This window comes from Pagrus major, chromosome 16, assembly GCF_040436345.1.
Source record: "Pagrus major chromosome 16, Pma_NU_1.0".
NCBI lineage: Eukaryota > Metazoa > Chordata > Actinopteri > Spariformes > Sparidae > Pagrus > Pagrus major.
In genome coordinates, this window is record NC_133230.1 from 24186940 (window position 1) to 24204734 (window position 17795).

General features: G+C 42.6%; 2 protein-coding genes across 3 annotated transcripts in view; one reads left to right on the forward strand and one right to left on the reverse strand.

Moving 5' to 3' along the window:
• The first annotated feature begins 1005 nt into the window (after positions 1-1005).
• gchfr (GTP cyclohydrolase I feedback regulator) lies at positions 1006-4677 on the forward strand. Its single transcript, XM_073484255.1, has 3 exons — positions 1006-1147; positions 1697-1791; positions 3696-4677. The coding sequence occupies exons 1-3, from the start codon at positions 1112-1114 to the stop codon at positions 3823-3825; spliced, it is 261 nt and encodes an 86-aa protein (XP_073340356.1). The 5' UTR covers positions 1006-1111; the 3' UTR covers positions 3826-4677.
• Positions 4678-8202: 3525 nt separating this feature from the next.
• Positions 8203-17795, reverse strand: part of dnajc17 (DnaJ (Hsp40) homolog, subfamily C, member 17) — a 33770-nt gene continuing 24177 nt past the window's right edge. For both annotated transcript variants that reach the window (XM_073484454.1, XM_073484455.1), the window contains exon 11: positions 8203-8470. In XM_073484454.1, the coding sequence (XP_073340555.1) occupies positions 8345-8470 (126 nt within the window). In that variant the 3' untranslated portion in view covers positions 8203-8344. The remainder of the gene's footprint in view (positions 8471-17795) is intronic.

The window sequence follows — 17795 nt, forward strand, 5'->3', positions numbered from 1 at the left end:
AACACAAACTGGATGACAATGATCTTGGAAGCCAGTAGGTGGCAATCTACTCAGCCATTCTCACCAAGCACCTGCGTCCCTCTGAATGAAGGGGTTATACTGCATACTACAGGCTTCAGATCTCTTAATGACAGCTAACAATCCATGCAGCCTCACAATGCAGAGCTGTATGACATGTAGCAACAATATATGATAAAATCTCAACAAAGAGAAAATAAAGCACTATCCAGGATTGTGTTCAACACTTACTGTGAGCTCTGTTTTGCTCGGTTTCATGTCTGCCTACCACCACAATATCAAGCTGCCATCAGGCTTTAAACAATCCTCCCTGCTGAGCTCGACATGCAAAGGCCTAACTGAATATCCGCCGGGCTCCTCCTGCATCAGTGGGACATTAAATTCATATTGCTGATTTTATCAGATGGCCCTGCCATTGTTGCTTGCCTCTGGTCCGTGTCTTTCATTTCCCTCTGAGTCACCAGACTGATCCAAATTTATTATTGTTTGTGCTCAGGAGGAAATTAATAAATCTCTGAGGAGGAAATTAGCGTTCCAGACAGTGTGGGTTCAATGTAATACATGCATGCACACAGATATCCCCTTTTTGTTTTTAGCATTAACTGGATCCGTGCGAACAAAGCTGCAGCACTTGAAAAATGAGTGTTTCTTTGCACCAAGCAGAAAAATGCTACAGCTGTTTTGTCATTTTGTAAACTCAAGCCTTATGAGTCTTAACAAATTACTTAACATTCATGCATGTGAAACACCAAATATCCACCACAGAATGATGAGAATTTACATGGGACTTCTGTACTGAGAATTTAATTAAGCAGAATTTCTGTGAAAAAAAAAAAAAAAAATCCTCTTCCTCTGCACATTGGTCAACATTTGTCATGTCAACAAACTACTGATCACATCAGTTGAGCAAGACTTTATGCACCGAGCAAATGCTGAGACAGCAGCTGTGATTGGTCCGTCGCGGTGGGTGTTTCCGCATTCCGCAAAGAGCTGTCAGCAGCGGCGCGAGTTGGAGAGGGGACGGTCGCGTCTGTGCGCAAACCTCCTCGGTCATTCCCAGAGGAATACAGCGGTCTATCGCCAGGGAGCAGGGATGCCTTACATGTTCATCAGCACGCAGATCCGGCTGGTGTGTATCCTGCGTGTGTGAATGACTCGTGTGGTGCGTTCAGAGGAGGCGCGCTCGAGTTGGACATTCAGGGGATTTATTGATTTGGCAGAGCGACACAGCGCATGTTACTTATCAATAACGGTGGCAGGTTAAAGTTATGCATTGGCCTGTAATATTGTGCATGCATGGAAAACAACAAACAGGCTACGAGCGGAGCAGCGTGCTTGTGCTTGTGTTGTTGTCTTTTTCTTTTTCTTTTTTTTGCCATGGTGCCCTAAATTAAAAACACATGTTGCCCAGTTGTCGGCCTGCGCATGTTCATTCTGTTGTCTGCACGGCTCGAGCAGCCTAATTCCTCAGCCTCAGAGGTAGTGGATGATCTATTTTTAGGCTGGCCAGTTATTACAGATTATGATCCGCACCTGCCAGAGGGCTGCAGGTGTAGCCGCTGATATGCAGCCAGTTCCTGCACAAATAACAGATATTGTGCGGCAAAGCAATCACTTCTCAGTTCATCTTAAGCAAACCATCAGCCGTTCAGTTAATGTACATAATTACTTCTTACAGGAGAACGGTCCAACAAATGTGGGAGATGAATATTCTGATCCAGCTGTGATGAATTACCTGGGAGCAAGGAAAACAACCATGCTGGGAAACAATTTGTGAGTATTGAAAAGCAGCTCTGTTAGTAAATGTGGCAGGTAACTAGTCAAGCCTGAGCAATACCGTAAGAAAGAAGGTGAAGTGAGAGGTGTAGTGTAGGTAGTTTAGTTGGACTAAAGGCATCACCCACAAAAACACCAAGACTTAAAGGGTAACCCCACCAATTTTACACATTAAAGGAGGCATATTATATTCATCTTCATGTTCATAATTTTATCATGGGTTACTACTAGAATAACTTTACATGCTTTAGTGCTCAAAAAACACATCACTTTTCATATTGTCCAGTGCTGCAGCACTGTAGCTCCTGTCTCTTTAAGGCCCATCTTCCTGAATACCCAGTCTCCTCTAATTGGTCACCTCACACATGCCCGACCCATCCTCAAAAACAGTGCAGCTGTGCTGAATCAATTCTTGCGTGCCAAACTAGACACTAGGCATAAATTATGCAAATATGTGACATGGTGACGTCAACAGAGTTAAAGGCGGGACTACGGTCAAGGCATTTCAGGAGCAGGGCTTTCTGTTGGAGAGAGGAGCTTCTGTTGGTGTGGACTTTGACCTTTTTCAGATCTTTTACATGCACAAGAACAAATATGAAACATTGAAAGAAAGGAAAAAAACGAAAAAGGTGTCCTTTAAAGTGTGTTTGCAGGTCTTGATGAGTGCTAATGTGTATGTGTATATGTGAAAAAGTAAGATAAAGTATTTTGTGGCTCCAGAGGAAGCTGAATTTCATCTAAAAACATTCCCTCCAGTGATCACTCCGTGGCTATGTTGCATTGTGGGTAATGTAGGCACCAGGTTTTGAGAAGCAGTCCACTGGTCGAGTATTGCACTCCTATAACACTGTTGGAGTCATTATGGATAGTTTAAAATCCAGCAGAACCAGAAATAACGGCCCTTTAATCCACATTACCCACGATGCATCTTAGCCACTGAGTACCATCACTGGAGCCACAAAAGGCTTTACACTTCTTTTTTTCACATATACAGCAGAACTCTCCAAGACCTGTTGACACACTTTAGTGTGTACAATTGGAGGTGTTACCCTTTAAAGGTACAAACTGTGAAGTTTTTGACCATAGAGCTGTGGAGCAGTGTTTGTAAGGGGGGTCTGCATCTTGTTAGCATCTCCTCCACGCACACAACACTCTACTTTCAAAGGTTTTACATTATTCCACTGATCAACATTTGGTGTGAAGCGCCTACAAATAAAGCTAATTAAAACAAAGGCAAACAAGAAGACTGGGAACAAGCAAACACATTTGTAAACAATGTTCATTTTAAATTATTCCAGAAACTATCTCTTCAAATGTTTTATGAGAAAGGGAATGTATTTAACCCTTTTAATAGGTCTCACAGACACGCACAATGTGTTTTGTTGAGAAACAGCAAATGTAAACAAAAAACTCCACAGGGTACTGTACCTTTAAAGTTCCCTCACAGGATGAAGAACTTCTATCCTGATTTGATCAAGTAGTAAACTGTTATGTGTAAACTGTCCTCACACACATGCCGAATCAACTCCCAGGTGTGCTGTAAATGTGCTTGCACCGGGCCATATTTCCATATTTAGGCACTTAACGCTGGTGTTTCTTTCATTTCTGGCAAAAAACGTGTACATATTGACGACAGAGCTGAGATCAGGTCACATGGTTGAGGTTCTGCTGCTCTACAGATTTTAGAATAAACCATTCAAGCTGATGGAATACAGATCAGGGAAGTGTTGTCATTGGCAATCTGATTCAAATGCTGCTGGGAAATGAAGCAAGGTGTGGAAGGAAGTGAACAAGCACCAGAACAATTAACAGCATTCTACTTTCCCAGCAAAGTTTACTGAAAGACAGAGAAATCCCACATCTGTGGAAAGTGAAATTACTTTGTGTTTATGCACATTTAGTTCTGAGTACCATGTGGATGACCCGCCTCGCCTGGTGTTGGACAAGCTGGAGAAGATCGGCTTCCGCGTGCTGACGATGACGGGGGTGGGACAGACGCTGGTGTGGTGCCTCCACAAGGAGACGGAGTGATCGGAGTGTTGACTGTACCAAAATACCTGCAATATTCTGCAAAACACGGATATGTTGAAAGTTTACATTTCTTTGTGTTAAATTTTGAATTTTACGTATTGAAAACACTTTTGCTTTTGGTCTGCCTCGGTTTAGGCACATAAACCACTTGGTTAGGGTTAGGAAAACATGTTTTTTGTTCCAACGTCTCATAAGACAATATCAAGTTTTGTTACCAAAACATTGCTGGAAAATGTCCCAGCTGTCAGTAGTCCCTCCACATACCTAATATAAACGTAATGTGATACGTTTGATACGACACGTCGTTGAAATGTTGATATGATTTCAAATTTGGATGAATCCGTGGTTTGCAGAATCGTAAAATGCCTAAAATAAGCCTTTAAAACGATGACTGAATTGTGATGAAGAACTTGGTCAACTTTTTTTTAAAAACTCTGCTTCACCGCTCTACATTCAACACACTGACGGCTGCTAAATCAGCCCTTTGTCAAGTGTAAATAAAGTTTGAGAGTATCCCAGACGTAAGGTTTCAGATTACCTTCAATAGGTGACAGGTCACCAATATCAGGGGAACATCGAACTACATTCCAGAGATTATACCAGACCCTTTTCCCATATTGTTCGCTGTTTACTAGTGGTGACCAAGTGTAGGGAGTGAGGGCCAGTTGTACTGTTTATATGTCATTTGGTAGTAGGTCTTAATTAAAGTAATGGTTGTAAATTCAGCCTATGCAAAAGGCCTCACCCAAGTAAATGAACTAGTATGCTTGATAGATTTGTACTTGGAGCATTGTGAAAGGATGTTTTTGAAAGTGTATCATATGCTCATGATTAAATGATGTAATGATGTGGTGTGCTTGTGTACTTATTAATTAAAGAAAACAATTTAAAACCCTTATTAGATTAACCACAGACAAAATGGAACACATGTACAGTAGATAGTCTTTTGATAATAACCCATAAAACAGACATTAAACAAACATCACATATAAAAAATGATTTTGATAGAGCCCTCGCAGCTCTGTGGCACCTTGCAATGATGCTGCATTCCCAAAGATGAGGCACTTGTACTGCGGGCACGCAGAGTGCAAGAGTCTGCCTGTGAGAGCCAAAAAACACTGGGTGGTTTCATTACAGCCCCAGGTCTGCCAGCACATGTCTGGGGCCAGCCCGGATCACTAACCCGCAAACCAGAAACCCTGCCAGCCAGCTCCGAGCCAAACTCGTACCAGTCCTGCTGCCTCACACATGACTTAGCTTCCACCTCCGCATTGATGATCAAAAAATGCTGGTGCTTCCCAGCTCTGGAGATTCCAGAAAGTGTTTGCACACACCAAGAGGACAAGTTTGATTTGGGCAATGTAAGAAAAAGGGTACGATGAAGCTGCAGAGGCTCTGCTGTAGGCCTAATCTCTGATAGGACGGATCATACATCAGGCTCATCCTCCCATCCGGTTTCGCATGCAGCACAAGCCACTGTGGGCTCAGGGCAGGGTTGGTGGTGAATGTGTTTCCTGTAATTGTATTTCCTCTGTTGTCATTTGGACAGGGTTTGTGTGTTCCTGGGCTCTTTTTTCACATTGCCGGGATATGAAAAAGGCTACACATAAACAAAACCATGTGATGAGGGGATTTTGCAGGAGGAGAGCAGCAGATGTCTCCCACCACACTGCACCACTTCCACAGCTGGACATTGTGTAACAGCCACGGCGAGGCAGCGCTGACTCGCCGAGGGATGGATGACTGGGTTGGATGTTGCGAAGCTGCCATGTGGCTCCTAAATAACACAATGACAGGAGAAAGCAGCGCCACCACACTGGCCCGCAAATACAGACACACCATTACGCCATAGTGCCCCAAGGGACAGGAAAATAAGACTATTCGGATGGATAGATGTTCCACAAGCTGAGGACCTTGTTACAAAACTCATTGTGACCGCAACAGTTTGGCACTATAGTGTCTGACTCAATGTGGGTCACAGAGTGGTAGCGTGTCACTTCAGAGAGCATAAATAAGCAATACAGAGTATCTTCTAGGTATCTGTTACATAAGTCTATTGTGAAACAGCTCACGACAATAACAGCTAAACTTTGAGAAACACGTCGAGGTCAGTATCAAAGAACAGAACACAGACTGTTTTAGAAGCAAGTGGCATGTTCTTCATTTGAAGCTGGTCCAAGGCCTCTGACATGGTCCACGTATGAAATGGAAACACTGAGGTGGGCACATTGCCCCAAAACAAGCACACCCATTGCTGCCAAAACTTGGCTTGCAATATTATGCATGAAGGGGGAAAAAATGAAAGCCTTTCAGTTGGTGATTAAACCAATAGTTCTTTCATTTTCAAAGAAAATAAAACAATTTGCTTACTTGCTAAAAGTACGATGGGAAGATTGGTCCTACTCGCTTGTCTGTCCACTCAATTTTAAGCTGGAGCCAGAGGCGGTTAAACGGGAGGTTATGTGCCAGACAATTTCTTGGCCGGAGTCTACGCTAGTTGCCTGAGAACCTAGCAGTGACAACAAGACTCCAGAAAGTCACCTCTTGCTGCCAGAAAGTAGTTCACCACCAAGCCCTCTGTAAACACCCATAATGTGTTGTTTATATGTTTGGGTTTTATTCAGATTATTGCATCAATTAACATGTATTAATTACCAATCAATAAATACTTATTGGCCACAAGTGAGCAGAATGTAATGTGAAATATGAGACCTTCCCCAACTTTCCTAGCTGCCTTTACAAGCCTGTGGATGATTTGGTTAATTGGTTAGTGCTGCTGGACTGTGAGATCTCCGCAACAGTCCAAAGGATGTGACCTTATGCACGTTCTCCAGTGCCTCGTCTCAGCGCCTCTCTCTGCTCCACTAACAGAGAGCAACAGTAGCCAACATTAGTTTAGAAATGGTCCTGCTAACATAAACTAGCGTGCAGCTTCCACCACAAGACAGAAGTTCCAAGTATAAACAAACAAGATGAAATATTGTAATTAAGCAGTAAGATTTAAAGGTGTTTGCAAGGTTGGTGGATTTTCTTTATATCTTTGGAAAAAGCAAATCTATCTGTTTCCCTGTTTTTTCCAGTCTTTAAGCTAAGTTAAACTAATCTACTCCTGGCTCCAGCTTCCTTATGAGCAGACTGACATGATGGACTAATCTAACTCACAGCAAGAAAGTGAAAAGTTTCCCCAGGTTGAAAAGAAAAAAATGTTAGATGTGCTAATAGTTAGTTAACAAAAGGGTCTTTTCTCTATCAGATACCGATCATCAACAACTACGAACGTACCAACAAAGATTTTAGGAAGTGTTTCCGATCCCCTCTCACCAATCATGATACTGTCACCTGTTACCAATTAATGCAGTTTTATTTGTTTTACAAAGCATCCCAACATTTTTGGAATCAGGGTGTCTCATCAGAGCTTCCCAACATTTTTGGCCTGTTCTTCCTTAAAAATGAAGCCATGCCATCACAGGTTAGGGCCTTAGTGTGGTCATTAGTCATAAGCAGTTCAAGCAAAGCAACATTGGAGAAAATATCATAAACTTTTGTAATAGGAATATTTCTTTCTTTATTGTCCCTTTAATAATCTTCTAACCTCGCAGATTTATTTTGGGACCCCTTGGTACGATAGCCAAAGCAGTCCACAAGGCCTCTTCCATCTGAAGCAGAGCTCTATACACAGTATTTTGTAAACAAAACTCAGGTACCATCTAAACCAGCAGCATGTTCTCTTTTAATTACACAAGGGTACAAAAAGTTCCCATAAAAGCCTTCCGTGTGGTTCTGTCTCAGCCTAATTTCTGTTTCAGCATGAGAGAGAAATGATTTCCACGTAGTCACTTTGCACGGTCTGTGGTTTGGATTGCTACAACACTCAAACTCATTTCAGAGTTACTAATTATGTATGCAGGCAACAGAAGGGAACAACTAGATTACATTACTCCAAGTTGGCTACAAATGTTAGGTAATGAGTTGTCGCAGCTAACCAGACAATGTCTGACAAATGCAAATTTCATCATTATACCCTTTTGGGTATGTGTGGTGTTGCACGACAGATCTCCTCTGGCTCTTTTACAACACAATGAAAAAAAGATCAAATACTCCCGAGTCCTTAAATTGCTAATTATTTACAAGCTAATTTTTAGTGCATTTAAATGATGCATCAGCCAGGATGCAATATTCTTGATACACTTGTCATGGTGGTGTGCAGTACTGATTCATCCCTGCAGCCTGAGTATTATGATTCCTACCTCAGGGAACACACAGCTTAACAATGAATCCAGTGGGAGCCCTCACATCTTGTCTACTCTGTTTCTCCATCAATCATCCTTCATTCTCAATAAAGGAAAACACACAACACACTGATTAAAACCACAGAACTGTTATTAAAAAGATTTATTTTGCCTTAGAGTTTCATACATACAAAAAATAACAAAACACTTAAGAGGCTTTATGAAACTAAAGCCTGAAAGAGGTTTTCATTTAATTGTTGCAGGCTGGTACCGAGCTGGCTCCTGCTGTGCTATGAGTGGGCAGCATCGTCTTCATCTTCTCTCTGCATTTGTTCTATGAGTTTCTGTCGCTCCGCAGCCTGCCTCATCCTCATCATCACCACGCTCTCATAGTCGCGCTCATTCGTCAGGGCACTCTACAGGAAAGAGACAGACAGGCACACAGTGTCAAACAAAGTAACACAGAGACATTATTATAACATGGAAGACTGCACATCATCTGAAAGTACATGTTTACATCTTTTACATCTTTACATCTTTTTCATCTTTAGTCCCAGTCTGTACTCACACCTTCAGTCTCTTGCAGGCAGATTTTCTGTTTAACATTTGTGTCCCCAAGCCAAATCCAAGATAACCCTGATGACATCATTACCGGCTGTATTCATGGGATGTGAAGCACAGACAAGTAAATCTTGACGTTTAAAAGCAGTGGGATGGCCCTTTAATCCATGTTTAAGGAACATGTCTAACGAGTGATTACGCTGGCAGGGAGTCACAGAGAAGTCAAACATGTCTATATTTGAAATCATGACAGCAGTGACTCGGGGGAGCGCACAGAGCAAATGACACCACAGTCGCTGTCCACTGTGCGTTTGCTTTCACAACCGGGCCTGTGGGTGCACAAATGGGGGGAGAGGTGGACTCGGACAGACGCCCTCATCTCAGTTGCCATCAGCATGACGGCAGGCTGAACATATATGAGACAGCAGCCCGCGTAGCAACTGTGACAGGGTAATTCCGCCGACTGTGGTCATTAAACCCCAAAAGGAGGACTAGGATTAAACCTGGCAGTCGCACACTGTGTGTGTGTGTAAGTGATTTCTTTGAAGCACTTGGGCTTGGGCGATGACGGCGAGAGATTCTCTTACTGTGGGAGGAATCGGAGAGGGCAGCCACTGGCTAATGGCTAATCAAGCAGGGTGGAACACAGGCCAAGACTACTTACACACACTCAGGTCACGATCTGTGCGGTCACAAATGCCACACACACAGGCCGGCACACACACCACACAAGAACAGAAACTCTAAAGAAGCAAAGAGACATAAAATATGCACCTAGGATGATGCTTATATGTGCAGACATGTACATATATAATACACATACGCACTCACAGAGACCCTCGCCTCCTTTTGATGGGGAGGGAGGCCATGTGTCCACAGAGTAAGCCATTGTTTTATAGGATTATATCCAGGAAGTCTGCTGGGCCAAGGAAGTGTCTCTTTAACAAGACAGTGAGCTGCAGGAGAGAGCGAGTGAGTGTGTGTGCATGAAGGACTGGGAGAGAGCGACTGGAGGAGGAGAGGTAGGTTTTTGTCAATGCACTCGCCGAGCATCTGGAAAACATCACGGGGACTCCAACATCCATGTGCTGAGAGAAAGAGGGTAAGTATGGAGGAAGAAGAGAGGAGAGGGTCGGTGAGGGGAAGTTATCCCCCCCCCATCCCACTCCACCACCCCGCCTCTGGATTCAGGAAAGCTGCTATTATCATTCCAGTAATGTGAGCTCAAGCCCTCGTCTGACACGTAACTCTGAAATATCACGCGAACGCCATTAGGTAAATAAACAACTCTCGCATCTTCAAATTAAACAAAACACAAGCAAGTATACAAGCATGCTGGTGGAAATGCTCCCTCTTTCTCGGCAAAGGCATCTCTGCTCTGCCCTGCCCTCTACTGGCCACTACACTGAAGTGCACCTAAAAATATGTCAGAATTGGTCTGACCTATTCTCTGCCCAGCGTGGTCACGGGTGGACTGTACCGAGCTAATGATGTAGGGGAATTCTGAGCGTTAACAGGTGCTTTATGGGCAGCATGACGCATTTCTTCTCAGGATGAGGGATGTTTCCTTGCCTCGGGTGTTAACTTCCAATGTACATGTTTAGCCAGTGCATCACTCTGTAACTAAACACTTGTGTGTGTATGTATTCATGCCTGTGAGTGCGTGTGTGTTACAGTAACACTGGGGCCCAGGGTGAGTAGGAAACCACAGAACACAAACAATAAGGCCCCCGTAAGAAGCCAAGAGGAGGAAGGCACAAGGCCACCGCAGAGGTAGGATGGTAGTAAAACGCACACACAAACAAGCTGGAGGATTAGCTACGTGACATCAGGCTAGGGCCTCCAAAACAGCACACCCCAGCCTGACCCCGGGCCAGTAATGACATCATGAGTACCACCAATGCTGTGAGTCAGGCGGTGTAAAACACACACACACACACACGCCACGCTCTCACACTCCATCCCACACACAGCAGGAGGCGTCTCGCAGCGCAGGTGGCCACTGTGTTCCCCCGACACAAGTTGTCAGATCAGCTGCACATTACACCACTACTTTATGTGTGTTTGTGTGTGACCATGAGTGAGTGACTGTGAGAAAAATAAGTAAGCCTGTGGACTGTGACATGAGACAGCAAGACCTTTTTTTCTAGCCAATTATCACAAGCAAAAGAGGGGATTTCTTCCTCTAAAAAGTGTTCGGACACAAACGCATTCTACAGACAGGTGACAAATTAAGGACAACCCGTCATAAGCTGTCTTAGTAAGGGAACATTTTTTGGAAGTGGAATGGTGTTACATCCCTCCGGTACAGCTCCACAGACTTGTAGAATCCACAGACTTGTAGAATCAATGCCAAGGTGCAGTGAAGCTGTTCTTGGAGCACGTGGTGGCCCAAAAACGTTTCTCAGACACCTCATGTCGGTTTTTCCTTTAATTTATTGCCCGTCTGTACATTCATCATGTTTCTACACGCATTTAATCAGGTTTTCTCTTGAATTTGTTGCCCAGCAAAATGGAAACAATCAGTGTGCAAACAATACAACACAAAAAGTAGTAGCGCGAGTTAGGAGTTGACTAAGAGAAATATAAAAATAGATTAACAAAATTAAATAAATAGATGAAGTACAATAGAATAGAAATTCTATATACACTAGAAGGATCTGTGCACAACTAGTAGTACAACAAAATAATGGAGATGGAATTATATTCTCCATCTCATAATGTAAAAGAAATTGAGAAAAAAATTCCTGGATCCGTCTCTTTATCCGAATCTGCACCAACAGTTATCGTGGTCTATTCTGGGCCAAAAGTCATCCTCCATCCAAATTTGGTGGAAATCTGTTCAGTAGTTTTTAGTGTAATCCTGCTGACAAACCAACCAACCAACAAACAAACGGACATGGGGGAAAACGTAACCTCCTTGGTGGAGGTAACAAACACATGCTTGTGCATCAACCTGATAAAAGAGGAAAATTAAAGTATTTAAGTGGACTGTAAAAGCTTAACGTCAACACCTCTCACACAACATCTGTTTTAACAATGCCTGTTACATTAAAGTAACTTTTAAAACAGATTCATGTTTTGTGTCTCTTAAGATTGCAGCCGGCGGGGTTACCATTTTGTATTTGATAACTGGATTACTCATTAACACCATCAGCCTCAGATATCTCTAACTACATGGTCACAGAGCCAAGAAGAGATATTTGCTGCCAAGAGAAGAAATGAAATGTCCCACTCTGTGGTCCAGAATAACTTTTCTGCCTCTAATGCACTCTGGTCAAGTTAATCAAGGAACTATTTATCTGGAGCGTGTGTGGTGGCGTAGTGCGTGTTTCTATATGTCTGTGTGTGTCACTGAGCTATGGAGTAGGTGATTTATGAGAGGCGAACACTTATTTAGAGATCATTTGTGTGCCAGTATGAGTGTGTGTGTGTGTGTGTGTGTACGTGTGTGCTCCTGCTAACTCAAACAAACAGGGGTACAGCACATGCAACACTGCAGCCAAGGTGAAATTCCACCGCAGACAAAACTCAAGCTTTGTAAATGGTACAGGATTAATCATCATTCATTATGAGAGCCAGCAGACATAAAAACCAAAAGGTCTGGTCTATTATGCTGTTTTTGTTAGTGAAGAACAAACACTACACATAGAGATTAAGGCACAAATCGACTTCCTGTATTTAACCCTTTACATGCACGTGTCCTGCGAACATCTGGTATTTGAATGGAACTCCCGAGACAAAACCTCCTTTTATTTGACAGCAAAAGCCATGTGTCTGAAAAACCTGCAGATTTAGTCGAAGTGAATACATTTACAGATCGCTGATTGGGACAATTATTTCACATGCAAGCTGCAGAATTTACAGACATCTTTGAAACTATGCTGGGAAGTCGAGCTGCAATGGAAAAATAAGGGAAAAATCAAGATAATCTTTTACAGTAATGACAAAAATACAAAGCTGATTTCTACAGCTTGTCAATAAAACAAAAAAAAAATCTCTCTCTGCAGATCTCTCATATTATCAGGTGCAAAGGCAACACATTATCTGAAGGAAGTTAGTGGTGGTTGCGTGTGGACTGCGAATTCAGCCATTAACATTCAAAGGTAAAGTGAACAAAAAAAAGGCAGCAGTGGATATTAGGTGCCCTGAAAGTAAGTGTGTGTACGGTATGGATGTGTATGCATGTGGTTGTACGTGGTCACGGAGACGGAGACGGAGACGGAGACGGAGAGCGCCTTTGGAAACTGTTCAAGTAAAGGAAATAAACAGTGAAAAGAGAAATGGCAGTGCAGACCTGAACTCCTGGTGCCCTGGCATTTCTCTTTATGATGGATGAGCTCAGGGATCCTAGAATAGGGAGATGTGGGGCTTTGGCCTCTTTAATATCCAACAAAACATTGCTGTAGAAGCAAAAATGATGTCTTTCACATCCTGGCCTTCTGGGAAAAGCCCTCTGATTGCAACAGATTTCCCATTAAAACAAAAAAGGGGCCACAGGACTGGTAAGAATGCAGTCTGAACCTTGGAGATGTCAGAAAGAGCTGAGGCGTTATGAGGGGAGAAAACAACAAAAATCAAATCAAGGCTCTGTGCATGTACAGTACATACTGTACATGTTCCCATATCAACACGGTTCCTTATCTCTTTAATGTGCAGAACAAACACACTGTTTACCTCATATCTCCAGTCTTCAAAGTTATCTAAATATCCCAACCATGATCCTATAATTACAAATGATTCAGCGCCAGGAGACACAGCAGTACATTCCTAGCCTACACTGACCGCCCACATTTACTGGAAAGAAATAGCATGAGTTATGCATATGGACTTCACATTTGAACTTAATTCATCTTCAACTAAATGGAGAGCTCGAAGTGTTTTATAGGTCTGTTGGCGCAAGAAAGAGATCAAAATAAGTACAGGATTTCTCTCTATAATAGCACAAAATTACCATTATATACAATGTATATAATGTAGGGGGTAATGAGAGCAGAGGTTCAAATGCAGGATACTGCAGTTCCATGATATGTATTTTACGCCCGTAGCCCACTAGAATTCCTCTTACAAATTCAGAATGTGTCTGATATAAAAACAGATGATGTGGGTTTCTGTGTTAAGTCCTCAATTGAAAATGTTTAACAATATAGAATGGTGCTGGAAGGCAAAAAAACAAGCACTATGACACATTTCTCTACAAAGCTAACATGTAAATAACTAAGCTGTTTTATATTCTTATAATATTTGGCATTGTTAAACATGACCTCATCAGACATTTCTCTTATATCCCTCTATTCATTACCCAGCCTATTTATCTCCTTATTTGGTCGGACCTGATGTGACTTTATGGAGTTGATTAGAGGCTACTGTCAGCTTTGTCAAGTGTTAATGAGTCTGTGCTCGGTATAGATAACGTAACACCTGGACTGTGGCTGGTGTCAGATCCCTGTCATGTGGCAGTCATGCAACTGTCCTCACTTCCTCTGAGCAACCAGACTGCCAAGTTTCTGTTGGATCGCTTTCAAAACGCTCATCACTGAGTCATAACTTTGGAGACAAACAGTGACGACAATGGTTAGGATGATGACAAATTCAAATTTGGATGCACTCACCACAAAGGGCACTGAAAAGCTACTAGAAACTTTTTCCAGTGACAGATACAGATAGAGTAGTCCGGCCCAATTTTAAGCAAGGAATTCACTGTCTAGTCCTGTGCTTTTCATACTCTGGTTATCCAGTGGAGTACAATGTGTCCTATGTCTCTCGTAATCGAAAAATGTTTTTCATATAAAAGAATCAGACGGTTCTTGCTGTAAATCTATTCTAAATGCTGGCTGTCTAAGGGCCTTGATACAGCGGAAGCTGGAGAACACACAACAAAGGACCAGAAGAATATCCAACAAAGCCTCAGTTTGGGCTTCTAGCGCCAGTCAAAGCAATATCTGGAAACACTTTTTATCCTGCAACAACAAAAATACGCAGCATCCCAGATTTCAGGCCCAGCATAGCAGCATCAAACCACACTGCCCGCTATGGTCAGGCCTTAGAAGAGAGGCTTAGACAGAAATCCAGCTAGGGCTAAACGCATCAGCCCAGAGGCTACATAGCATGACAGCACAACTAACAGAGTGAGCCGAACCTTGGTCAGACGGCAGGTCTTGTGAGGTCATTCCCAAATACCACAGATAACACAAGCTCTTCTCCCTGATTGTCTCGTTGCATGAAAGCAGTTTTGTGGTTGTAGGTGGAAGGAGGAGGGGCTTTCTCAGAAGAGAAATGTTCAGAAATGTTCTGTTTCAGTCTTGAGTAAATGTTATGATAATTTCATTTGCGTGAGTAATTGTGTCTGGTCTTCCAGACAGTTTCTGGCGCTGGAGAGCTGAGCAGGAGAACAAGAGAGGATCAGGCGGCATGCCTGTTGTTTATTGGATCAATTTGAAAGGACTGGAGGAGCAGTGACAGATACCATTTGTCCACTTCCTTCACACCCTGCATTTTTAAGTTTAGTGAACAAGGAGAGGCATTGAGACTCTGGACAAAGGGATCCACAGCCGTGTCCTGTTTTCTGCTGGTCATTATCAGATTAGAGCTTATTCTTGTGAATTCCTTTTAAAACACAGGAACACAGGTTGTAGAAGATTAAATAGTTCCATACCAAAAGACCCTGCCAGTTTTAACACAAACAAATTAAATAGAGTGGAAAAAAGTTTGCTGTCTGACACAATTTTCATTACTATATTGCAGTAACATTCCAGAGGCAAAGACAACAAGCCGTAAGCGTGAGAAGTGGAAATGCAACAAGCTATTTCTCTTGTGCAACCCGGCGGGCCTGTACATACATGTCTGTGTGCGATAGTGTGCTTTGATTACATAGAGAAACTATAGGCCTCCAGTCAGGCAGAAGGGCCTGTGGAGTAGGCTGGACTCCGGGGCTTTAGACAAGCCAACAGTAAGCAGGAAATCAGGAAATCAGCAGAGCAGAGGGACAATGACATGGAGATTAGAGATCAGTTAACCCCCTCCTCTGGGTGACTGACCTGTTTGCTCACTGACTACGACTTCCTTTTAGACACAAGCACGCATTCTATGAAACACATGCACTCTTAAACACAACCTGCTGCACGCTCATCCACATTTCGGTCTGTCTCAATAACACAGGAATTAAATCAGCGGCTCCTGCTTTGCATCCACTGTCTCGCAGGTAATGGGTGCAGCCAACCAACCAGCAGGACTTAGTTTAACACGTATGACTAAAAGGTCGACTCACACCACAACCAGGATGATATCATCTGATGGCTGGCAACCGTTCTAAGTGGGACGACTGCAAATAAAGACTAGGAAAAGCTTTAAGGAAACAAGATTGGAGGCTCCACCTGGATGCCTTTATGTTCTTGTACTCTGACCTCACCTGGCTTATCTCAGAAGAAGACTTTCACCCTGGCAACACACCTGGAGAGCTCTACAATGCAAGAGGGAGTTTACACCGGGAAGGATTAGCAAAGAACAAGGCTCAAATGTCCAACAAGTGTCTGACAGCACTCACCTAAGCAACAGCATAGACAAAGGTAAGAAACTCTCACAGTTACATGCTACAATTTCATGTAAAAGGTGACTTGGTTGTGTCTCATTAGAAAACACCGTTGTAACTGACTGTGTCTCTCTTTTAAGGCTGTACAACGAGGTCTCCTCTGTAATTGTTGAACAAGTCCAATCATGTCAAGGAAGAGTTTGGCAGGGTGTGCAGGTAGAAGCTGCCTAGTTTTCTGACAGAGACGTGTGTGCATGCGTGGGACTCAAACATCTTGTGTTTGCTCAGCAAAACAGGTAAGAATGAACTAATCAACCTTGATCTTTTCTATTGTTATTTATCCTACTAAACAAACAACTGCATGAGAAGAATAATCTGAAGATCAGTTACTTTTAACTTGTGGTTAAAGTTCATCAGACCGACTCCTAGTCTGTCTCAAAGCTGGTTCATTTCTGGCAGCACTGACGAAGATAATTTAAAGAAAGTTTCTTGGCCAATCTGTTTTAATGGGCTTCTTTAATTTTTACTTGGCCATGAGGACTTTCCTAAGCATGATGCTCATGGCTGAGATCCTACGACTCCTCCTTGGCCAAACTGACATATTTGGAAAGGAATGCTGTTGTGTCCACGCTCTCCAATCTCCCGCTGCTACTAAAGTGCCGGTAAAACCTTTACAGGGCAACAAAACCTGTTTGCTGTAGTGGCTTACAAATTTACAGAGTGAGTGTTTCAAGTCACGAACACAGATCTAATGTGGGCAAAGCTGTTTGGGAGACTGTTAAATCACAGACACTGAGGTGATTATCTAATCAACGTGCCAGCGTTGATGAACCGAGCTCTGTTTTACTCAATAAAATGATTGCAGGTCACGGAACACAAATTGGTTTTCTTTTTTTGACAAAGTCCGACGTTCATTTTAAGTGTTACAGTATGGTTTTCATTTTGACTAAGATGTTCCCTTTTAAGTTTTGTTGGTGGAAGGGAAATTTTAATAATATAAAATCCCCAAACTACATTACAAAACAAAACAAATATTTTGAAATATAATGCCAACAGTGTGGTGTTATTTATGGAACAAAAATATTTAACTTTATGAACTTCCACATCCAGAGACACCGCATAAATCCACTACAGCAAAATAAACTGACTGCTTTCAGCTATTTGTATTTTGCACAAAATCCTAAACATGTGTTCCAAAGTGAACTTCATCATCATCGTGATTTCTGACAGAAGTTACGGTAAAAACCATTTGGGATTCTGCATTTTGTTGCTTTTGTTACTGGAAGTCTTAGGTAGGCTAATAGACTTCCTTTGAGAGGATAGGCGGCAGACCGCACCTGCGTTTATGGGAGTAACTGGGATTTGAAAAGTAAATATTTAGAAATGAAAGCTTCAAAGCATTGTTGGAACAAGCTGCCAAATAATGCTGAATTTCATTAAATCAAAACTGAGGGGAGCAGGTGCAATCTCTAAACAACGGCTGCCGAGTCACATCGAGCCGACTGACACAGTCCAATACTTACATCTGGACCTGAATTTCATGACAAGCACAAGCACGGACCTGCATTATATTCTAGCGAGAAGAGAGGGAATGATAACAAACTGATTTATAATGCAGTGCTGATGAAAGATTACCTTCACAGGACAATTGG